This window comes from Myotis davidii, unplaced genomic scaffold, assembly GCF_000327345.1.
Source record: "Myotis davidii unplaced genomic scaffold, ASM32734v1 scaffold94, whole genome shotgun sequence".
Taxonomy (NCBI): domain Eukaryota; kingdom Metazoa; phylum Chordata; class Mammalia; order Chiroptera; family Vespertilionidae; genus Myotis; species Myotis davidii.
Window position 1 is genome coordinate 1518978 of NW_006285313.1, and position 25452 is coordinate 1544429.

General features: G+C 40.2%; 1 protein-coding gene across 1 annotated transcript; it reads left to right on the forward strand.

The window, feature by feature from the left end:
- Positions 1–67: 67 nt before the first annotated feature.
- On the forward strand, positions 68–22071 carry APIP (APAF1 interacting protein). The gene is made up of 7 exons (XM_006756108.2): positions 68–262; positions 8419–8519; positions 13526–13574; positions 14849–14966; positions 16279–16414; positions 20843–21010; positions 21628–22071. The coding sequence occupies exons 1-7, from the start codon at positions 206–208 to the stop codon at positions 21725–21727; spliced, it is 729 nt and encodes a 242-aa protein (XP_006756171.1). The 5' UTR covers positions 68–205; the 3' UTR covers positions 21728–22071.
- Positions 22072–25452: the final 3381 nt, after the last annotated feature.

Sequence of the window (25452 nt, forward strand, 5' to 3'; positions counted from 1 at the left end):
CGCCGCCGGCCCCAGCCAGGGAGGCCCGCCCAGGCCCGCCCCTCGCCTGGTTCGCCCCGCCCCTCGCCTGGTACGCCCCGCCCTTGTGCTGTCCTCAGATCCGCCTGATTGTATTTATGATCTCGCCTTGGTCGTCCGGGCGGGTCGCCGGGAGCAAAGGCGCGCGAATATTGGTTGAAGACCCCTGGTCCCCTTAGTCTGGGCCATGTCTGACGGTCCCGCTCTGGAGGGAGACTGTTGCCGGCGGCGAAGCGGCGCGCAGGTAGGGGCGGGGCGGGGCCGCCAGTGCCTTTTATTCCGAGGAGGCGAGGCGATGGGGGGTACGCGGCGGAGGCTTCCGGGCAGCTGGGACGCAATCCCCACGCGACCCCCGCGCGCTGCAGCCCACGCTCCACAGGGCGACCTGCAGGCTCGCGCCGCTCCCGTGGCTGGGCTGTGTCCTACAGCGGGAGCTGGGCACCTGAAACGTTAAGAAAAGGAAAAATAACGGAGGAGAGTCTTCAGTGTGTGTTTCAAAGCAGCTTATCATCATCAGGAAGTCAGGCCAGTCGAGGAAACTTGCAGCACTGGAGTGAACTGGAGCAAAGACTGAGCTCTCCCGCGTCCCTGTGCGCCATGGCGACCAGCCCAACGTTTGCAAACCACGTCCCTAGGGGTGGGCAAACTTTTTGACTGGAGGGCCACAATGGGTTCTTAAACTGGACCGGAGGGCCGGAACAAAAGCATGGATGGAGTGTTTGTGTGAACTCATATAAATTCAAAGTAAACATCATTACATAAAAGGGTACGGTCTTTTTTTCCAATAGCTTTATTCATTTCAAACAAGCCGGATCCCGTGCAGGCCGTAGTTTGCCGCAGCCCTAGGCCCTAGGCACACGGGAAACCTTCCCTGGGACGGAGCTGTGCCTCAGTAGCCAGAACCTTCCCTCGAAGCAGTTTTCCTGCCTCAGTTTACTAAGTTAGTGGTTCTCAACCTTCCTAATGCCACGACCCTTTAATACAGTTCCTCATGTTGTGGTGACCCCCAATTTCATTGTTACAAATTGAACATAATTAAAGCATAGTGGTTAATCACAAAAACAATGTGTAATATTATATGTGTTTTCCGATGGTTGTAGGCGACCCCTGTGAAAGGGTCATTCGACCCCCAAAGGGGTCTCAACCCACAGGTTGAGAACCGCTGCTCTAAGCACCTCAGGTGGGCCTCTGGGGAGCATCCTCTCACGTCCCGCTAAGTAGCTACCCGTAAACCTCACCATCTAGCCTCATCCTCTGCCCCAAGCCTGTTTCACAGATGACCTTGAGTTTTCTTCAGTTTTCTCACCCAAAGTTAATCCTTTCTTTTTAATTTCTAAATACCTTCCAAGTCCATCTCCACCATCACTTCCTTGCAATTTCCTTTATAATCTCTTCCCACTGCCTCCTTACTGGTCTGGTCTCTTGCTTCCTTGGTCACCACCTTCATCCTCTTCTTTCCACTGCTGTTGTATCGTAAATCGGCGACGCCTTAATGAGCCAACTAATTAGGAGTCGTTTATTGTGCTTGGCCCAGAGGGAGGTGTTTTTTTCCAAATCTCTGAGCGAAGTGCACACAGGAAGTTTCCTGCATTTATATCTTTTGAGCTTTGCAGATTTTTCAAAGAGCTCTGTGTGAGTTATTGTTACAGGCAGTTGGTAATCTTGGATACATAAAGAACAAACATTTGGCATAAGAATATGAGAATTATTATCACTATTAGTCCATTACCTTAGATGGCTAGCTTGCAAGGTCAGACAGTGAAGTTTTTATCTTTTTCTGTTATTCAAACTAAAACAGTTATTTCATAGAATAAGAGACTGTCTAAAAATGACAGAGTTTACAGAACAAGGGACTGTCTAACAATAGCAGAGAATTTCAAACAGCAGTTTTTATACAAGATGGAGGTTACTATGCTTCACTGCCACTGTAGAAATGTTGCCAACCCAAGATTTGGTCATGTCTATCTAAAACCACTCAGTGGTTTTCAAGTACCTATAACATAAAGTCCAAACTCCTGTGCATCTGCCTCCCTCTCCCCTCCATTCCACAGAACCTAATTTAGGACCAGTTCCAACTACTGGAGTGCTCTCTGACTGAAATGCCCTTTCTCTGTACCTACCCAGCTTATTCCCAGTCCATTAAGACTTAGCACACCCATCCCCTCCTCTATGAAGCTTTTCCTAACTACTGCTCCCTCCCACTCAGAGCTTTCTGCTCCCGCAATGCCCAGGACCAGTTGCTGGATGAATGAATGAATGAATGAGAGTGCTCCATAATTAATACTGAAAGAAAGGTACATGGAGCAAATGCTGTGTCACAGAGTCCAAGGAAGGGGCTGGGCTAGAGGCTAAATACCTTCCAAGTCCATCTCCACCATCACTTCCTTGCAATTTCCTTTATAATCTCTTCCCACTGCCTCCTTACTGGTCTGGTCTCTTGCTTCCTTGGTCACCACCTTCATCCTCTTCTTTCCACTGCTGTTGTATCGTAAATCGGCGACGCCTTAATGAGCCAACTAATTAGGAGTCGTTTATTGTGCTTGGCCCAGAGGGAGGTGTTTTTTTCCAAATCTCTGAGCGAAGTGCACACAGGAAGTTTCCTGCATTTATATCTTTTGAGCTTTGCAGATTTTTCAAAGAGCTCTGTGTGAGTTATTGTTACAGGCAGTTGGTAATCTTGGATACATAAAGAACAAACATTTGGCATAAGAATATGAGAATTATTATCACTATTAGTCCATTACCTTAGATGGCTAGCTTGCAAGGTCAGACAGTGAAGTTTTTATCTTTTTCTGTTATTCAAACTAAAACAGTTATTTCATAGAATAAGAGACTGTCTAAAAATGACAGAGTTTACAGAACAAGGGACTGTCTAACAATAGCAGAGAATTTCAAACAGCAGTTTTTATACAAGATGGAGGTTACTATGCTTCACTGCCACTGTAGAAATGTTGCCAACCCAAGATTTGGTCATGTCTATCTAAAACCACTCAGTGGTTTTCAAGTACCTATAACATAAAGTCCAAACTCCTGTGCATCTGCCTCCCTCTCCCCTCCATTCCACAGAACCTAATTTAGGACCAGTTCCAACTACTGGAGTGCTCTCTGACTGAAATGCCCTTTCTCTGTACCTACCCAGCTTATTCCCAGTCCATTAAGACTTAGCACACCCATCCCCTCCTCTATGAAGCTTTTCCTAACTACTGCTCCCTCCCACCCAGAGCTTTCTGCTCCCGCAATGCCCAGGACCAGTTGCTGGATGAATGAATGAATGAATGAATGAATGAGAGTGCTCCATAATTAATACTGAAAGAAAGGTACATGGAGCAAATGCTGTGTCACAGAGTCCAAGGAAGGAGTGATCCTTGCTACCATGAGAGAAGGAATATAGGTGAAGTGGGTAGGGGGCCTGGTGTAAAGGCTGACAAGCAGGAATCTGGCAGCTACAGCTGGGATTATTAGAGATCCAGCATAAGCAATAACAGTGCAAAGACAAAGTATTCTTGGCTGGCTAGAAAATGTCTTAGTTACCTATTGCTGCATAACAAGTATCCCAGAACTTAAGCTTAAAACAGAAACATTGGGGCTTAGGAATCTGGGAGAGTTTAGTTTGAGGTTCTGGCTCAGGGTCTGTCATGAGTTGACAGCCAACCTGTCAGCTGGAGCTACAATTCATGTCAAGACTTGACTTCAGCTAGAGTGAGTTTCCAAGCCCCTCATGTAGTTGTTGGCAGGCCTCTGTTCCTCCCTGATTTTTGACCACTGGTCTCAGTTCTTCACCACGTGGCCTTCTGCATAGGCTGTCTGAGTCTCTCGAGCACCAAGTGAACTGAAGGAGAGAGGACAACCAAGATGGAAGCTATAGTCTTATAGCCTAATCCCAAGTGATATAGTACCGTTCGGCAGTAGTCTGTTGGGCATACAGACCAACCCTGGTACAGCGTAGGAGAGGAACTATCTACCATGGTGTGAACACCAGGGGGTCTTTAAGAGCCTTCCTGATGGTTGACATCCACAGCTAGGTTGAATAGAACTGGGAGATGTATGTAAAAAAAGTGAAAGTATTTGAAAAGTTAAATTAGGGCAAGAAAGCAGAAGGACTTGGACTGAAAAGGTAGTGTTTTGCCATTAGATGATGTAAGGAGCGGAGTTCAATGATCAAAATAGTTTACTATTTTAGTACTAATAGCAGAGTGAAGGGTAAGCTGGGGAAGGAGAACTTGTAGGCGAGGAGACCAAATAGGAAAAGATAATCTTAATCCTCCCCAAATATCAGTCTCTGAAAGAATTTTTACTGGACTACTGCATAATAAAAATAAGGACAATGAAAGAGTGAAGTTCACAAAATTAATTGCATTTCATTTCAAGGATTAGCCTTCATTCTAAGATTATCCTTTCTACTTTTCTTATGTTAAAAATGTATTTTATTACCCCAGCTGGTTTGGCTCAGAGGATAGAGCGTCTGCCTATGGAATGGAGGGTCCCAGGTTTGATTCTGGTCAAGGGCACATGCCCGGGATGCCGGCCCGATCCCTAGTAGGGGACATGCAGGAGGCAGCCGATCAATGATTCTCTCTCATCATTGACGTTTCTATCTCTCTCTCCCTCTCCCTTCCTGCCTGAAATCAATAAAAATACATTTAAAAAATGTACTTTATTTTTGAAAGAAGGTGATAGTAATTGTTAAGTATAATTAATGCTATCACTTGGCAATCTTATGTCAGTCCCTAAAATTTAAAAATACAACTACTGATCTTGAACTTCACTAGTCTGAGAATCACTGGTCCAGATTATTAATATAAAGAAACTGATACACAGAAAGGGTCACTGACTTGCCTTAGGGTCTTCTGATTTCTAGTTAGGGCTTGTCTAATGTGAAGAAGAGTTTTTAAGTGTGGCAACGGGCTTTGAGTGAAGGTGAAGATGCAAAGAAAACCAATATGCACATAGAGGACAATGAAACAAATGTGCAGAAAGCAGCAAAAACCAGAGGCAAACAATGCTGACAGTTTTGCTCTGTCTGCATCCAGTCCCTTCCTGAGGCCAGTGTCCGGAAAAATTGTGAAAGACTGAAATGAGCAAAGGAGATCACTAGCTGACTTGGGGCCATCTTTGAGCTATTTTACAGCTCTGAATTGTAGACTACTGACAGCAATGCAGATGATTATTGTTCATAGAGATGAAAGTTGAATTGTGGTAGCAGTTGTGACATCTTTCAGGTTCCCTCATTAATTGATGAGTTAAATAATATCCTTAACACAGATTTATTTTACATTTGTATTAGAGTCCCCAAGAAAACCTGTCTGAGCAATACAAGCCTCTACTATGCTGAGATTGAAACAAAAAGTAGAGGAAGGGATTAGAGCCATGATTGGCTGTCAGGTATCTCAGTGACAATTGAGGCTGATTTCCTTAAAAAGCTAGATTGAAAAATTGGAAAAATAAAATACTGATTCAGAAACCTTAGACTTTAATGTCTTTAAAATATACAAAACACTGTATACTGGGAAATGTTCCTCCCTCACTTAGAGTAGGACCTCTGCTATAAGCAGTTGATTGTAATCCATCTTAAGATATGTCCTTCTAAATTCTTATTCTACTTGAAAACCAGATGTAACAATAATAGACAAGTTATGTCATTGACATTCAGGGGAAAACTAAATACTAAATCTTTCCTTCCTGTCAATTCTTGTTAAAAACATATATTCTGATTTTTACTTTGGACAACTTAAATGATTGCATTTTTACCAAATATGTCTCTGTTGGTTCCCCCTGCTAAGTGCTTATTCTTCTTGAAATTGTAATTTTGTGGGTTTGAACGATTGAATGAAATTGCATTAACAACAGCTGGCTTCTCATTGTTATTCCTGTAGAACGAAGCTGGCTAATTGCTATAATACCTCAGTACTGGAAAAGACAAAAGGGCAAAGGGAGACCCTTAATAACAGACCATTTTCTATAATGTTTGTAACTTGCTGTGAAAATGGGTGGTTCTAAGGATTGGAAAACTACAGGAGTCTTCTCATTAGCTGTACTTTACTATATAATTAAAATAACATTTGTATCTCTAAAAAAGGAAATAGCAAATTATACAGGGTATAGATAACTTGGCTAGATTTAGTAAGGACAGATGTAAAAAAACCAACATAGCTTGACTGTTAATTTTAATTCAAGAATTTTTAACTCATTAAAATGGGAAGGAAACTACCATTGACTGTGTCACATATTGTGCTGGGTGCTTTATATTCATTTGATCTCATTTTAACTCTCATAATGTTCTCGTTTTATGGATCAGTAAACTGAAACTCAAAGTCATGTAAGCATAAAATGTGGATTTGAATGTATGTCCATTTACTCCTAAGACATATGTTGGATCAGAACTTAAAAGAATGTCAGTATTCCCATGTTCTTAATTTTATATTTTGAATCTATTCCATCAAATTATCATCCGATATAATAAAAGGCTAATATGCAAATCGACCAAACGTCGGAACGACTGATTGCTATGACACGCACTGACCACCAGGGGGCAGACACTTAACGCATCGGCTGCCCCCTGGTGGTCAGTGCACTCCACAGGGGTAGCGCCACTCAGCCAGAAGCCGGGCTCGTGGCTGGCAAGCAGAGCAGCGGTAGCAGGAGCCTCTCCAGCCTCAGTGGCAGTGCTAAGTATGTCCCCTGAGGGCTCCTGGACTGTGAGAGGGCACAGGCCGAGCTGAGGGGACCCCCCTCACCCCCCCGCAACCAGTGCATGAATTTTCGTGCACCGGGCCTCTAGTTTATAATACTTACCTAAAATAAAATGTGTATATCTAATATTAAAAGGTGAGTTTGAAAAACTATGATTTCAGAAATCCAGTTAAGTAGCTGAAAATTCAGTCTGTTCAACAATGATTTGGATTCAAAGATGTTTTCATCCTTTTTACCCAGTACCAAGATTTTGTAGGCAAGCTTCCTAGCTGTGCTTTGCTGCTCAGTGGGTCTATTTTAGATAGAGGGAATAACCCCTTGGAGTCTCTTGTGTATATAGCAATTTTCTGTTAGATGCTGTATTTTGGGCATGCCCTAGGTTTTATCTGTTTCTAGCAGTTTGCTTAGCTATCAAAATTGAAACTCAAGGTCACCAGAGTTCTGCAAATACCTTCAGGGAAATAATGGCTTTGGAACTCACTTTCCTTCCAGGTAGACTTACTGTTATTTCTTTCTCTCTTTTTTTTAATATGTTTTTTTATTGATTTGAGAGAGAGAGAGAAGAAACATTGATTGGCTTCCTCCTGCATCTATCGCCCCTACTGGGGATCAAGCCCGCAACCTGGGCATGGGTCCTGACCAGGAATCGAAATGGTGACCTCTCAGTGCACAGGACATTGCCCAACCAACTGAGCCACACCAGCCAGGGCATTCTCATTTCTTTTATGGCCTCTACTAGTATGAGACTTTACTTTTTTGACAGCTCAACAATTTATTTTGAAATATTAAAAAAAATAATTTATGCAGCATTTTAGTTGTTTTCAAAGTTAAGGCTGTATATCATGCTGCCAAAAATGGGATTCATTGTATTTCTTTATTTTTGTTTTCATTAATTTTAACTTTTAAAAACAGGGGGAAACATTGATGTGCTTTTCCCATAAAAAAGCAATTATTAGACTTATATAAAAATAAGGCTCTTATTTTAACTAGACTTATTGTGCTGATTATTTCACAGTATATAGAAATATCAAATAATTATGTTATACACTGGAAACTAATGTGTTGTATATCAGTTATAACTCAATAAAAATAAATAAATAAGGCTCAGTCATCCCAAGTGAACATATATATTTTCCTGAGCACACCTATCTTCATAGAAATGTGATTGTTTCTGAGTAAATGGTTTCTATGTTATTTTCTTGACTTTATATTTCAAAATGAGTATATATTGTTTTTATACTAAGAGAAAATAATATAGTCAATAGAAAAAATTGAACCAACACACAGAATATGAACAGATAGCTGTTATAGTATATCCTATATAGAGGGCCTTCCTGAATTGCTTTGTGTAAAGAAATTCGCTAGATGACAAGCATGTTCCTTTCAACACTAGATTTTATTTTATTTCAGCCATCTCAATAGACACTTCGTAATATACTGTATACTGGACATTCCCCCATTTTGTTCTTGCAGCCTGTTTCAGTAATGGACTGTAGGCCTTATTCTGAATAATTCCAAATAATATAATAGATCCACTTTCTGAAAACGAAAAACAAAGCATGTTTTATAATAGTTTTCTCTCTGATAGTACCCTCTCTGTGGTAGATTTTTCTTAAACTTCCTTAAATTGGCTTATTAATAGAGATACCAGCTACAATAGTCACTTGATAAAATAATGTCTATTTAAAAAATCATGTTCCTCTTTTTAAGGACAAGGAACACCCAAGATACCTGATCCCAGAGCTGTGCAAACAGTTTTACCATTTGGGCTGGGTCACTGGGACTGGAGGAGGAATTAGCTTGAAGCATGGGTAAGTTGTCGGCTGGTTTCATTTCTGGGAATTCCTCGTAGAAGTAGACCATGGGGAGCCTAATGCACATATGTCCAAAGAACAACTGATGCAGTTTTATGTGACACTGAAGGTATTTCATTTCCACCTGGAGAAGTAGACATTTGCGTAACAGAATGGAACAAGTATGCCCAAGTTGTAATATAATAAATACCTAAGGATTTGGGAACACAATTTCTAACCAGAATAATCTGGTCCTAAGTGTTTGGAGTACCAACCGTAAATGCCATGCTGCCAGGTATGTTCCTATGTCTGGAATTGCCAGGGTAGACAGGATGTGTCTTAAAGGTCCAGATACATATTTTAAAGCCACTTAAATACAGATTACTAACTCGAAATCCTGAAAATTACATGTTATTGAGTCAAAAGAAAGGCAATATGCCTTTCCAAGCACATGTATCATTATTAATGGAGGTAGCACCTGATGGTCCATGAGTCTCAGGACAAAACAAGAGCTTCTGAACTAGAAACAGGAGGAATGAATATTTTATAATACTTCATTCAATTATTCAGTGTCTTTCCTCCAAGAGGATGAAGAAATAAGCAACTTACTGACAATGAAAAGAGAGGTTAAGGAATCTCATTCTCTCAAGTGTTTTTTCTCCTGAAATGGTTAAGAATATTATTGTCTGGAGGCTGACTGTTAAACTGAGTAACTTGATTTATTTTTTTACCGTAATTCACTTACTTTAACAAATTGGATTACTACAACATTTATATGATATTGATTATATATAGCATTACTAGGAGGCTGTGTTGTGTGAAAGAAATGAGATGTAAAATATAGTCAAGACATTTGGAACAAAGGGGATTTTATGGCACACTGCAAGATGAGATGATGCCATTGTAATTCATCTGATTCAAATTACCGAGGAGCTCATGAAATAGTAATTGAAGTGTGGGAAGTAACAGCAGGGGTCTTAGTCAACCACTGTCAACAGTTCTGTGTGTAGGGGACGCACTCGGTCCGGGAAGGTCACATTCCGTGTGACGCATCGAACATCCATCTATGCCTCTTTCCTTACCATCAACCTGGTACCAATGTGTCAAGTCAGCATTGGGCAGGATTTTGGGTTCTTTTGCCAAAACTCTTGAGATGACCTGATTCTAGCAAAGTCCTATGAAAACAACATTTGTTGTTGTTTCATGCATTTAGGAGTTGAGTCCTAGCATTGGTTTCTCAGCAGTATTATTCTAAGCATTGCACTCAGTTAACTACTTTTTATTTGTATATGCAGAAGTAGTTTGTGTTCATGGTAATATTTGTTCATGGGCATAGAACAAAATAGAGCTTTCGCCCTAACCGGTTTGGCTTAGTGGATAGAGCATTGGCCTGCGGGCTCAAGGGTCCTGGGTTCGATTCCAGTCAAGGGCATGTACCTTGGTTGCGGGCACATCCCCAGTGGGGAGTGTGCAGGAGGCAGCTGATCGATGTTTCTCTCTCATCGATGTTTCTAACTCTCTATTCCTCTCTCTTCCTCTCTGTAAAAAATCAATAAAATATATTTAAATAAAAAAAAACAAAATAGAACTTTCTACCAAACTGAGCTAAAATAACCATTGTTAACTGGCTCTTTAGAAAAAAGAAAGAAAAGTTAAAAATAGAATGCAGATGAAGGGTCATTGCAAATCTGAAGAGGGTTTTAAAAATATATACCTATATATATAAAAAAGCCTAAGCGACCATTTGACCGGTAGCTATGATGCACACTGACCACCAGGGGGCAGACACTCAACTCATAGGCATGGGAACATGGAACAGACTGATGAATCTCAGAGGGAAGAGGGAAGGGGGAAGTCAAGAAGAGATTAACCAAAGATCTTATATGCATTGCGGGGATTGGGCTGAATCCGTGCACTGGGCCTCTGACATCCCCCAAGGGGTCCCAGGTTGCAAGATGGCACAGGCCAGGCCGAGGGACCCCACCAGTGCACGAATCTGTGCACCGGGCCTCTAGTATAGACATAAAAGACTGTGTTCTTCCTAGAAGAATTTTACTAATTCATATACTGAGTTGTGTGGTCACCCTAAAATACTCACATCTTTTAAAAGTTCAGTGGCTTTTATAGCACTACAGTTTATTTGTAGGAAAGTTGCGTCATGTGAAAATTTGTCTTAGATTCTTAATGGCTGAGGAGCTCCTCCTGGGGTTCATAAGTGGAAACAGCCACAATTTTCTGGTCCTGTATTTGGAATCTTTTTAAATTTGTGCCTTATATAGTAAAATAAGTAAATTGTACTAAAAATATTCCATTTTTTCCTGATACTTAAATGACTTCAGAAGCCCACATCAACTACTTTGTCAGCAATATTATTCTCATGTTATTAGGGAAAGTTTGGTTTTCTTTGTCTGATGCTTAGGAATGAAATACAAACCCAATAGATTATTTTTCTACAAAAATACTAACAATAAGCTCTTTAGGAATATAAAATTATTTACTGATTCCAAGGTTTGGCTGATACTATTCCAGATTATGCTACTGATGTGTGATACCAAAACATGTATGTAAAAGAGCTTAAGACACATATAAGAATTAAATCAGAAGGAGGAAATGGAGGACCAAGAAAATGACAGTGAGCAAGGTAATCCTAAGATACTCAGAAACCATTGTGTGTAGGTTGGGTCCTACCATTCACATTTAGCATTTCCTGTTTTCACGGCTGTAATATTATAGGTCAAGAGATACTAATCCTGTTGCATGCTATTAGACTAAAGTTAATAAACCCATATATAGACAAGATAATTAAGGCATAGTAAGATTCAAATGACTAGACAGTAAATAAAAATAGATGTATTATGGACTTTTGAGTTTTGTCTGTCTGCTTTACACGTAAGAAAGAGCAAGGAATTTAGAGAAGTAAATTCCAAAACTTAATACCTTGAAATTTAAAATGTTTTTTGTTTGTGGCTTACAAGCACCAAGTAAATACTTCACTTTTAGTCTTTGGCATATTTCCCTCCTAAGATAAAAGCTCTGTCATCTTTGCATTTTTATCCAGATATCTCCTTTGTAGGTGTAAAAATATTTTTTTCTAAAATCTATTTACCTAATCTTTTAACGAACAATGTTGACCAAAGTCTAAACTAATTTCCATTTTACAAAGGCAGTACTAAAAACAGGTTTGGCGTACCAAATCACTTGAATAAACAGGATAAATACCCTGGGTTTTCCTACTTTGTGGATGGGTTTTATTTACCAGCAGACTGTTTTGTACTTTACTTGGCTCTGTTCCCAGGACTGCCTAAGTTTCTCCCACATAAGAAGACCTGCCAGTCCACTTCCCACTGGGGGTCATTGGACTCCATACCACGCATGATTCTAGAGTTTCTTCCATGTGACACAGGACAAAATATTTGGATCCCTGGTAGTTGTAAAGGGCCCCATTTAACTGTGTCACCCCCTACCCACTCCCACTAGTTCTACAGCAGGGATGGGGGCGGTCCTTTCTTCTGCCAAGGGCTATTTGGATATTTATGACATCATTTGCAGGCCATACAAAATTATCTACTTAAAAACTAGCCTACTATACTTGGTCAAACATTTAATTAACTTATCCCTCATGCCTTGGCAGGGCCAGACCAAATGATTCTCCCGGATTCTCTAAGGCCCGCGGGCTGGACGTTCCCCACCCCTGCTCTAGAGCAGTGGTCGCCAACCGGTGGTCCGCAGACCACTGGTGGTCCATGAGGTCCGGAAGATTGGCGACCGCTGGTTTAAGGAAACCTTTAGATCAGCAGTCGCTAACGGCCAACCACTGGTCCCAGTGGTCCTCAAGGTCCGAAAGGTTGGCGACTGCTGCTCTAGAGGAATGGCAGTCTATGGTTCTCTTATGCAATGAAGCTCTAAAGCACTAGCTACTTGGTGAAAACAGATGTTTGAATGTGCTTTGGATTTCACTGCCATGATCAGACCAGGCCTTTATTTTCTAGACCTTAATTTACCAGGGGGCCATTAAAAAACCTTTCATTTCCTTACATCTTCATCAGTTCCAAGTCTATAGGTTTACTAGTGACCCCAACTTTGACAGCTGGATTCAATAGAGGCTGTCGTCCTCATTTTCACTATGAAACAGTATTTATTCAGTGTCCATGCTTCAGGGGCAGAAGCTAGAGCATGCATGTGTTTCCTTCGCTTGCATGTCTGGCCGCTCTTATACCCTCTGGAAGCCTCAGAAACTGATAAATGAGCCAAAGGATCTTTCTTGAGTGGGGGAGAGAATTTAGAGAAGACTTTGAAATTAATTTCCAAATCAAATTTGAGAGCACCTTGTGAATGATAGGGTATAGCACAACATCCTATAACAGAGCTATCTCCAGATGTAGCCATGCGTTTTACACTTGTAACTTTTGCACTTGTTTTAGCTTTATTTCCAAATGTTTTCATAAGGTAGATGTGTTTTTCAAACAGGAAGCATACTGTTCCACCCCAAAAGTAGCCCTGTTAATGCTGCAGTTTAATAAACTGTAATTAACAAACTGTCCAGCAGAGGTCTCTGAGCTTCATGTTTTCTAATGAGAGCGTGCCAGAGGGACATCTACTCCGAGTGAGCATGTTTTCCCCTGACTGGATTTTCAAATAACTGCATTCCATATATGCTAGGATAAACTCTGCTCATTCATGCTTCAAGATTCACAATTAAGACTTGTGTTTTCAGATTGTATTTCTCCAACCCAGATAAAAGCCTGATTACCAAAGATTTTGCCCCATGGAAAGAAATATACATAAAAAATATAGAAGACTAACGCAACTATCAACATTTTACGCTGTCACCAGCATTACAAAAGCATTAAAGCATTTGGTATTCTTTCTATATGGCCTATACCATTAATTAAATCAAGCTGCTACTTGTATGACTTCATTTATGCAGAACATTAATGATTGGACTGCAAGGATACGTTTTTCTTTGTGCAAAAGCAGAGCAATAGAGTTAATTAAATACCAATTTCTATATTTTGTGTTACCAGCAATGAAATCTACATTGCTCCTTCAGGAGTGCAAAAGGAACGGATTCAGGTATGGCAAAGGGTTCTTTTTAAACCCAGACGTCTTTTCTTCTCTACTTAACTATTGTTTTGTGAAATGGAATTAGTTATAAAAGAAATGTTAGTTTTGAAAGGTGGCAATATGATGATACTTTAAATAACTAATCAACAAACATTTGTTGAATAACCATTAATTTTTTTTAAGGTCCCAAGTGTCCTCCATGCAATCAGTATGGTTTGAATCCTCATTCAACCTCTAGAGGGCAAAAGTGAATAGCACAATCTTAAGTCATATAATAAAAAGGAATTTTAACTTTGTAGCATTATAACACCATCTTTATAAGGCTAGTAGGATAATCAGATTGATGGTCTCAAATGTATGAAGCTGATTTCTATTTAATGATGGCAAAGCTATTCCAATTTAAAGTCGTAAAACTTATTTCAAAATTTGGAGAAGACTCATTTGTATTAATGCTAGAATAATACCTAAAATCTATTTAAAACAACCACATAATACTTAACATCTGTCTGTGGCATAATGCTTCATTAATAAAACATTTGTAACAAACCCTGTAGTTTGTAGTTTGTAATACACCTGGAAAATGAAAGTGACAAGTCAGAAATATGCACACATTACTAGGAAATGTCTGTGGCCCTACATAATTCCTTACAACTTTCAGAACAATATACCTTATCGAGATTAACATCTGAGAGTGCCTATTAAGCATCTTGGAATAAGAAAATTTTACTCTGTAGTATTCTTCTTTTTATATTACGAAATTATAACACCCATCTTAGGATAATGGTTTCTTTATATAGTCTCTCTGAAATATAGTTGTGAAATTACAGGGCTAAATTGAGCACCTAAATTGATGAAATGACAGCAACATCATTACATACATGTTAAATATTCCATATCGGTTTCTTCTTCGGATTTTAAAGGGAGATTTTTTTTCTTTTTAGCTTTAGAATATTTTCATTACTATAAAATATTTTTTATTCTCAAAATGGGTAAGATTTTTGAGAGAAATTACAATTATATGGATATTTAAAATTATGAGTTGAATATGTGTAATTATATCACTCTGCATGTGAGTGTATACTATATACAGGAATGAGCAAAAGTAAGTTTACATTTATAATACAAAGATAGTACAATAATTCATAAGTAATAATACAAGAATAAACTCTTTTTCATATTCACAACTATAAATCTACTTTCCCCCGCCCCTGGATACGTAAGGAAGGGGACATTTCTGATGATGTTGTGTAAACTTTTTTTTCTTTTTTGCTCTCTGTAAATAGCCTGAAGACATGTTTGTTTGTGACATCAATGAACATGACATAAGCGGACCTCCATCATATAAGAATCTAAGAAAAAGCCAGTGTACTCCTCTTTTTATGAATGCTTACACTATGAGAGGTAGGCAGAAATGTATTTGATATAAAGAATATTTCCAGAGTAGGCTCCCCTAAATAATGCCAATTATTGCTGCAGTTAACATTTCTTGGGTATCTACTACATACCCAAACTTTCAGTGTGTTAAACCCTTCAGTCCTCGCATCAGCCTATGTGGAAGGTCTATTATTAGTCCATTTTACTGATGAGAAGACAGAGGCTCTGGGAAGCTTTTTCCAAAAACAAACAGCTAGTGAGCATTTTGGGTCCAGAATTCCAACCCAGATCTGTGGGACTCTAGTAGATTGTCAAGTTGACTAAAGATTATGTTTGCAATCAGGTTCCCACTCTCAGTTTGGAGTTATACCTCCGGGAACTTGTAGTAGAAGTAAATCTCCTTTTGAAAAATGTACCGTGTGATAAAAATAGGAGTCTTATTTTAATTCCCCAAAATGGTGATAGAAAACAGCCTATAAAGGTTGAACATAGAGGACATGGTGAAAATAGGAAATTATAACTGAAGTACTGGCTCAGCCACAGCAGTAAAGTCATAGAACTTTGCTTTAATGAAATCAGCATTGAGTAAGTCACCTTGCTTTTCTGTTCCTGAACATTGTCAGCTCTGACTGAAAGGATAGAACTGAAGGAGTAGCTTCTCACAGCATGAAGCTTTCCTAGCATAAAAGCTAAATAAACTTACTGACTTTTATAATATACAAGTCCTTTGTACGTAATTTCATTACATCTACGCATTAAAGTCAACCCTTATGCTACCAAGGTACGTCCTGTGCTATGAGGCCTAACTTGGTGATCAGGGGTCAAGTGGTCCTGGGTTCAAATTCAAGTGTTTTTCCTACTGTCCATGAACCATGGGCACGTTTTTTAACTTCTCCGAGTTTCCACTGACCATTAAATGGTGACCTCTGTGGTGATTGTGATGATGCGAAGAAAACATAAAAAGGGGATCCCTAAGTAGGTGCCTGGCACATAGGAAGTCCTAAGTAGGTGATAGTAGTATTGTGATCTCCATGATCATTATAGCTGCACTTCAGACCATCTAAGAGATAGTCATGGGCACATGTAAAATATAAGGAATTGTTCTGAGGCTGGGGGAAGTGTAATTTTTTTTTTTTGCTTTCTGACTCCTCTATTAGTATTTCTATTTTCCTCCCTCCCTCCTACCTTACTACCTGCTGCCACCTTATTCCATACCTAGACAAGTGCATATATAAATGTGCGTTTGCACACGTGTGTGTGTGTGCATGTGTGTATTTTTTCTTAATTCTAAGATATAATTTAGCTTTCACCTCACATGTGACTTTTCTTTCCTCCCCAGGAGCAGGCGCAGTGATTCACACCCACTCTAAAGCCGCGGTCATGGCCACCCTTCTCTTTCCAGGACAGGAGTTTAAAATTACACATCAAGAAATGATAAAAGGAATAAGGAAGTGTACCTCAGGAGGGTATTATAGGTATTTTCTTTTCTACTTTTGCTTTAAAAATTTGAAAAGCATTTTTCCTTTTTTTTTATAAACAGGCTACTGTTTTTTTTTTAAATATATTTTATTGATTTTTTACAGAGAGGAAGGGAGAGAGATAGAGAGATAGAAACATCGATGAGAGAGAAACATCGATCAGCTGCGTCCTGCACATCTCCTACTGGGGATGTGCCCGCAACCCAGGTACATGCCCTTGACCAGAATCGAACCTGGGACCTTTCAGTCTGCAAGCCGACACTCTATCCACTGAGCCAAACCAGCTTCGGCCAGGCTACTGATTTTTTAATGCATTTAATGAGATGTTGTGGAATCTGTGTTCAGTAATACCCCACTTGATATTATACTTCAAGATCTCTTCTTAGTGACACAGATCAGATGCCTCCTCCAACCCCTTTCACTGCAGCCTTGGTAAATGATTAGCAACATGAATAATGAAATGATTGTCAGAGCGAAATGACAAGACCTTGGCTGAGACTTCTGTAGAGATGGAAAGATTATGTCCCCACACTGAAGCACCCAGAGAGCAAGGTATCCCTACCTACACTATGTGCAGGAAGTTTCAACCCCCGCTAAAGTTTTCACTTCGTTTTTATTTGATTTCGTATTTCTAGAATCCTATATAATAAAAGCCTAATATGCTAAGTGTCCAGTCATCCAGTTGGCTGTTCAACACATCAAAGTGTAATATGCTAATGATATGCTAAGACTGCTCAACTGCTTGCTATGGCATGCACTGACCACCAGGGGGCAGACGCTCTGACCAGTAGGTTAGCTTGCTGCTGGGGTTCGGCTGATTGGGACTGAGCGAGACACGCCCTGGACCCCTCCCACGGTCCGTCCCAGACTGGCCAATATCCCATGTCCTTCACCGGCCCTGATTGTGCACCGGTGGGGTCCCTTGGATCGGCCTGTGCCCCCTCACAATCTGGAACCCCTCAGGGGATGTTGGAGAGCCAGTTTGGGCCCTATGGTGGAATGACTGGTCACTATGACACACACTGACCACCAGGGGTCAGATGCTTAATGCAGGAGCTGCCTTCTGGTTGTCAGTGAACTCCCTCAGGGGGAGTGCCACTCAGCCAGAATCTGGGATCACGGCTGGCGAGTGCAGCAGTGGTGGCGGGAGCTTCTCCCACCTCTGTGGCAGCGCTAAGGATGTCCAACTGATGGCTTAGGCCCACTCCACCTAAGCCATCAGTCGGACATCCCCCGAGGCTCCCAGACTGGGAGGGCGCAGACTGGGCTGAGGGGAACACCCCCTGAGTGCAGGAATTTTGTGCACTGAGCCTCTAGTATGTTCATATTTATAAAAGTTTTATAATTATTTCCATTAAGTAGATCTCCATATTTTTATAATTTTTCAGTCTGGAAAGTGGCATAGATAGTATAGAACAAAGGCCTAGATAAAATCATATAAATTCACTAGCCCACAAAAATGTAATAGTTATTCATACATCTAGAATATAGTGACATGAGGAAACATGTTCTTAGGGCTTGGGTACAAGCTCAGCATTTTATTTGAATGTATCGGCATCCTTACTCCTGAGTTTTCATTTCCTAAAGGGCCTTGTTTAGGGGAAAGGGGTGCCAGTTTTTATAAAATGTCCTTACAGCATTATCTTATTGTTGCTGCATGTAATAGAAAGTACATGTTTCAACTAGTGTGCTGAGAAATTAATTTGATTTGATTGTAGTTAATATTTATTGTGTGCCTAAAGCATTCCTCAGCACCATGAAATACCTATTTACAAAAGTTAAATATTTATATTATGAAAGTATACATACTAAAGAAAGTATAGCTGCCTTTTCCATGTCTGGGTCTTGAAGGAAAGGCATTTTGTGTGATATCAATTTCATCAGTATTTGGTTGCTTTGGTGAAGGAATAAAAATAAAAGAACATGAAAGGGTGGGTAGAGGAACAGAGCACAAGAGAGAGCTTTTGAATTCTGTAAGAGAAAAAAGACATGAGTTTTTTTAAAAGATGCCATGTCTTATGTATTGTAACATACACTTTTAGTATGTTCTTGTGAATGTTTCAGAATTTAAAGAATACAATTGTTTTTGAGACGTCCTTTGTGATTTTATTTGAGCCTGGCTGGGAAATCAGTAACATAGTCATTATTGCAGCTCAAGGGGGAGTGATAGTTTATCAGAGTTTGGGGAGAATCCTGAGAGTCCAGTTTTCCAAAGAAGGAGCAAAGGAACATGGATGAAGAAAGAAAGGGGGATTCTGATATTCTCTACTCTATTTTTTAAAGTCCATCTTGAGAAAAAAATTTCACATATCTAGCTCTTATCAGGGGAGGTTACCGTATTCTATATAATAAAAGTCTTATATGCTAAGCGTCCAGTTGTCTGTTCAACCAATTAAAGTGTAATATGCTAATGATATGCTAAGGCTGCTCAACTGCTTGCTATGACGTGCACTGACCACCAGGGGCAGACACTCCGACTGGTAAGTTAGCTTGCTGTTAGGGTTTGGCTGATCGGGACTAAGTGAGGTGGGCCGGACATGCCCTGGAGTCCTCCCGCGGTTCCTCCCCAGCTGGCCAACGTCCTGCATCCCTCCCTGGCCCCAATCATGCACTGGTGGGGGTCCCTCAGCCTGGCCTGCACCCTCTCGCAATCCGGAACCCCTCAGGAGATGTTGGAGAGCCAGTTTCAGCCCAATCCTGCAGGCCACTCCCCTTGGGAGAGTGCCAGACTCAGGGCTCATAGCTGGTGAGTGCTGCTGTGTCAGTGTGAGCCTCTCCCAATCAGGACTGTTTTGGGGTGAGCCTGCAGCAGGCACAGTGTGGCTGGGATGAGTGGGAGGGGCAGGTAGGAGCTGCAGGGTGGGGAGATAGTTTAGCCAAGTTAGAAGAGGCAACTAAATGTGGTTTGACTTAACATAATACTTAAACACAGCTTCCCACATTCTTCCCATATCTATAGGACTTATTTTAGGACTTCAGAAAATCTCTCTGAAATTACCTTGAACTCATCACTGGGAAGACTTTTGATGCCTCCTTAGATTTTTTCTCAAGCCTCATGAATAATGTTAGAATGTTACTATTATTTTGCATGAAACGCCCTCTCTTGTTTGTTCCCCCCTGCCACTCCCCTCCCCCAGTGCAGGAATTTTGTGCACCGGGCCTCTAGTTTAAATTAATTGCCTTTCCTTTTGGAAGCAAATGCATGCATATGGTAGAGTGGAAAGAACACAGTTTGGTGATCATGAACTAGCCTTGCTCTGTCCCTCATTTAACTGGTAAGGATTTGTGTTCCAGCTTTAAAGTGGGTGGCCTGGTTTGAATTAGCTTTCAGGTCTTCTTTTGCTGTGAAATAATTTTGCCCCTGAAAATATGTCTGACTATTCAGTATATGCTAAAGGAAAATGTAAGCTAGTGGTTTTCCTGGCTAATATTAGGAAAAATTTGGGACTAGCGATTCATTCTTTCCATACTGAAGGATATTTTATAACTACGTCTACTTTACTTAAATGAAGTAACGAGCAACTCCATACTGTTAATAATAATGGTTGGCCAAGTTACACATGACAGCTACTTAGCCTGTACCTGCCCTAACGTAGCAATTTCTGTTAATGCTGTAGCAGAGCTTTTTGATGAAGTTTAGCCATTACGGAGGGAGTGAAAAAGCAGATGTTATATTACCAAGGCAAGAGAAATTCATGTAAAAAGGAAACATGTCTGAGTTTCGACTGGTTATAAACGACCTCAGCGATAGACTTAAACTTTACAGTAATTAAGTTATTTGCTTAAATGTTATTACATGAGTAGAAAGAAACACACATTCTGATTTCATTACATGTATGTACTTAATTAAACAAGGTGGAATAAATGAAGTTCTTAAGAATGTTCTGAAATGCTATCAGACCTTTAATAGTGCACTATTAAAGTTTCTTGCTAACCCAGTGCCACAGACCACACCTGTATTTATTGGTCTGAGACACTTCGGGTCCTACAGAGTTAAGTAAAATGTTTTGTATCTTTGAAAAATTCCTATTTCATAAGTAGTTCAATTGTTAATCCCTCCTTCAGTTCTGATTCTGAAATCTATCATTTCCCATTTCCTGTTGAATATATTTTGATTGCCTCTGCTACACGGAAATACTTGTATGATCTTGATAATTTTTTTTGTTAGGTTTTGGTAACCTATACAAATTTCTGCCACTTAGTCTTGGGATTGGAATAATGCCTGCTAAATTCCCACAGCATCTTTTGATACAGATGTTTGTGCAAGATACAAAGAATTAACATGCAGCATCTTGTTCATAACTTGGAGTAGCTTTCCAGATACAAAGAGGATGTCTAACTGGTTGCTTGAAAAAACTGTAAATTTTACATATGAATGCATTTGTTTTAATGCGGGGGGGGGAAATGGCTTATTTCATCCTGTAGATACGATGATATGTTGGTGGTACCCATTATTGAGAATACGCCTGAGGAGAAGGACCTCAAAGAACGAATGGCTCGTGCAATGAATGAATACCCAGACTCCTCTGCGGTACTGGTCAGACGTCATGGAGTCTATGTCTGGGGAGAAACGTGGGAGAAGGCTAAAACCATGTAAGCATAAATCAGAGAACATTTGGTTCAAGTCACCACACTCTAAATGTGAAAGAGAACAAACTATCTCTTAAGATTTCAAATGAAGTGTGATTTTTTTATGTGTTATTGGTCAAATCGATTTAAATTTAAATATTTTTTTATCGTTTCTAGATATTTGATTTGCATTGTGTATTCATTTAATAAGGAATATTTATTGGATGAACTATTATTTGGAAAGGCACTATGCACTTTGATACAAAAAAGGAGTCAGATCTTGTTCTTGGAGTTTAAGGCTGGAAGGGAGAACAGAACAAATCCAAGTTATATAACTGTTTGCTGCATTTATTTCAAAAAGTGGCACATAGTAACAAACTTAAATTTATGTAAGTGGTATATTTAAAATTTCCTTTTATATCCTGAGAATTATCTTATATGGTTGCATGGTTCAAGATTGACCCTTTCCATGTTTTAACAATGGTGGGGGCAAAATAAGAAAAATGTAGCTTGAAACTGAGAGAAATTTCTAACCCAGCTAGGAACAGGGTTAACATATGGAGAGGAGAAGTGTGATGATTGGGTTTGAATAACTCTGTTTCTCTATCGACCTTAAGTCCTTTTTGCCTTTTCTTTCATAGGTGTGAGTGTTATGACTATTTGTTTGATATCGCTGTATCAATGAAGAAAGTAGGACTGGATCCTACACAGCTTCCAGTTGGAGAAAATGGGATTGTATAAGCCAAATGGACGTTTATATACAAAGACAAAGCTTATCTTAACTGTTACTTAAACTCGACCTGACTTTTAAAAAATTGAACCTGCTGCCATTAATTTGCCACTAAATACTGCAGATGACCACCCTGAATATCTTCTGACACTGGATGGTATTTGCTTAAATTCTTGTTATTTTAAATGACAATGCAGTAGAATAAAAATTTTATAATGAATGTTTCTGTTTATTTTTAAATCCATAACAGCAAAATATTTCCCTTTAAATTAATTCCCTTTTTTTATATACACTCCCAAAGAATTCCTCTTATTCTTCAAAGTTGCTGGTAATAATAGAATTCATTGGGAAATTTCCACTTAATTATGAGATGAGCACATTGCTTTTGCCAAAACTAGTGGTCAGTTCTCTGTATTTTACTTGACTTTACAGTAGCATGACTAGTGATCACTCCCGCCTGAAACATTTTTCTCTCGGCGTCCATTCCTCACCAGGGGTGGGCAAACTTTTTGACTCGAGGGCCACAATGGGTTCTTAAACTGGACCGGAGGGCCGGAACAAAAGCATGGATGGAGTGTTTGTGTGAACTAATATAAATTCAAAGTAAACATCATTACATAAAAGGGTACGGTCTTTTTTTTCAATAGTTTTATTCATTTCAAACGGTCCGGATCCGGCCCGCGGGCCGTAGTTTGCCCAGGGCTGCACTAGACTGATGTGATTTTCTACTTCCCTCACCCATCACTTTGTGGTTCTTGAATTTCTCTCCTTTATCGATTTCGAAATGTTAGGGGGCCTCAGGGCTCTCTGCCCTGAGCCACGTCTTCATATATACCTCACCCCCTGGAAGAAATCTTATGCAGTGTCCTAGCTTTAAGTATTATCTATATGCTAATGCCTGGCAGCTTTCAGCCCCGGCCCAGATATCCCTACATTCCAGACTTCTCTCCAACTCCTGCTTCTCAGCATTTGGATGCCTAATTGGCACCTTAAACCTGCCAGTGCCTAAAACAATGCTGTTGACTTTTCTTCCCTATAAACCAATACCCTCCTGTCACCTCCAAACATTCTCTGAATGTTTATGCCAAAAACCTCTCACAGACCTCTGTTTTGTTCACCAGCACTAAGGAAAATCCTGACACATTGTAAGCCACTCAGTAAATTCCTGTCTCCTGGGTTCTTGGTGGAAGTTCTTTCATCAGGGAAGAATCTCATTTTCCTCATTTTTCAAATAGAGCTAATGAATGGGATAGCATAGATGAAAGAATAGTCATTTAAACACCTTTGTATGTTTCTTCACTGAAAATGCAGATTTTACAAAAACCTGATTTAAAGGCGGGGGAGGAGGCAGGTGGCAGTCTCTGTGCTACCTGGGTTTTTATTCAGGAGAAAGTGATCCCTACACTGTGATTGCAGGAAGCTGAGGTCCCAAGGGAAATGTTATGAATGAAGGATTAAACTGGTAAGAGATCTAGATCAAACACTTTTATTCCATTAAGTGCAGGACATTCCTCTCTCAGACTGAATAAGGGATTAACATATTTCAGTCAAGAGTCCGTGTCAGTTGTTTCTGAAATGATTTTAGAGCCCTCTGTTCCCTCCCAGGTCTCTTTTTTTGGATGTCCTTCAAAATAATATAGTTCCCCAGAGAATGTCCCACACAACCAGAACGACAAGGTCGTGACCTTGTGGCGAGTTTTATCTTATATTTCTGTGTGCTCAACGATTTCCCTTTCGGTTTAGAAAACTGCCCTTTCATCAGCAGTTCTAGTCAGGGGGTCGAATGTGGGACTAGAAAAATTGATAGCGTTTTTCAAGAAGAATTCAAATTCTCCCACCACGATGCCAGAAAACATGGTCGCAAGAGAGAGAAGTTGGTTTTCATTTCCCTGATCTGTGTTTCTAATCACTGAATCCTCAGGTTTTGGATGGTAATCATTGAAATAGGAGTCCTTTGTGATTAGAAATTAAAAGCAGTGCTCATCTCTTTTACAGTTCTATTGGTGTGATTTTATTGTTTGAAAGTATAGTTCCTGAAAATTATACCTGACCGAATGCATGTGTATGGTTTTTGTCTATTTACTTCCTCCTTGTTTAAATTTCTGCAAGGTTTTCATTATCAGACTTCTAGAGGCCAGAAAATAAGCAAGCCAGTTTTTATCATGAATGCTGTATCAGTCTCCTCTATGATGGCTCTTGAAACTTTCTGAGTTAGAAGTAGTTAAAGGTTAAGAGGGTAAAATGAATTCGTGTCATTAGATCGGCACCTCGCACAGGCCGGGTGTAATTGTGGTCATCCTAGCAGTTTGTTCTTCAGGAGCCCACACACTGTAGTAAGGACCTTTAAAAACAATCCTTTACATCTAATTCTTATAATAACGCTTGAAGGTATTACCCCATTTTCCAGATGAAGAAAATGAAATTCATACCAGCTCTTCCACAAAATACTGACTTCTGTGCATGGGCCATGAAGTTTCAATCGCACTGTACATGCGCGCCCGCACGTGGTATTTTGTGGAAGAGCCACACTCGAGGGGCCAAAGAGCCGCATGTGGCTCGTGAGCCACAGTTTGCCAACCGCAGTTTGTCTTAGAGCATACGTGGGTTCCAAGACAGGCATTAGGGACTTAGGGCTCCCGCAGAATTTTTGATGTGTCCACAAAGAAGCATCTTTGGCTTTACCAACCGAATGTTTCCCAAAATTTCTTTGGAGACCACTTGTTGGTGATATATTAGGTTTCTTTTTATTAATGAACTGTATGATTAATTTTTATTCTTTTAAATATATAGAATTCTATTATTTTACTAAGTACCTTTTACTTTCCTACTTGATACTATTTTGTTGTTAATCCTCACTCTAGGATATTTTTCCAGAGAGAATGGAAGGGAAGGGGAGGGACACAGAGAGAGAGAAACATCAGAGTGAGAGAGAAATGTTGATTGGTTGCCTCACACACAAGCCCCAACGAGGGCCGGGGATCGAGCCTGCAACTGAGGTAACTGCCCTTGACTGGAATCGAACCCTTGACCCTTCAGTATTCGGGCCTATTCTCTATCCACTGAGCCAAACCGGCTAGGGCTTGATACTACTTTTTACTACAATGAGGGCCATATCTTTGCAAATAAAACCAAGGACTTTCTTTTTATAAACTAGAGGCCAATGCACGAAATTCGTGCACGGTGGTCAGGGGCTCTCAGCCTACCTGTGCCCTCTTGCAATCTGGGACTCCTCAGGGGAGGTCCAATTGGGCCTAAACTGGCAGTGAGACATCCCTCTCACAATCCAGGACCCCTGGTTCCTAAATGCCCGCCTGCTTACTCCTTATAGCTTGGCTTGCTGCTCCTTAGTGCTGCCGTAGAGTCAGGAGAGGCTCCCGACCACCAGGGGGCAGCTTCTGCATTGAGCGTCTGCTCTCGGGTGGTGAGTGTCATAGAAACCAGTCATTCCGGTTGTTTTGGTCATTCCGCAATAATGGTCGCTGGGCTTTTATATATATAGATAGTACAGGTGCATCTTAGGTTTGAAAGTTAACCAGTAAAGTGAAAATTTTCAATAATCATAAGTACCATAAAAAATCCTTTAAATCACCCATACAGTACAGTACTATATATGTGATTTATGAATTTAACCTAGTTCCTTTCATTCTTTCAGGAGTGTTATCTATGGCTCTCAGTTAATAACAGTTTTTTTCCATCCTTGAGGCTATAGATGAAGTCATAATTGACCACTTATCTA

What these genes read in the sequence shown, in the direction of transcription:
- APIP (XM_006756108.2), top strand. Translation starts at nt 206, where the DNA reads ATGTCTGACGGTCCCGCTCTGGAGGGAGACTGTTGCCGGCGGCGAAGC. An exon ending in TGCAAAAGGAACGGATTCAG is followed by an intron (nt 13,575 to 14,848) that starts GTATGGCAAAGG and finishes CTCTGTAAATAG; the next exon opens with CCTGAAGACATGTTTGTTTG. An exon ending in GAATGCTTACACTATGAGAG is followed by an intron (nt 14,967 to 16,278) that starts GTAGGCAGAAAT and finishes TTTCCTCCCCAG; the next exon opens with GAGCAGGCGCAGTGATTCAC.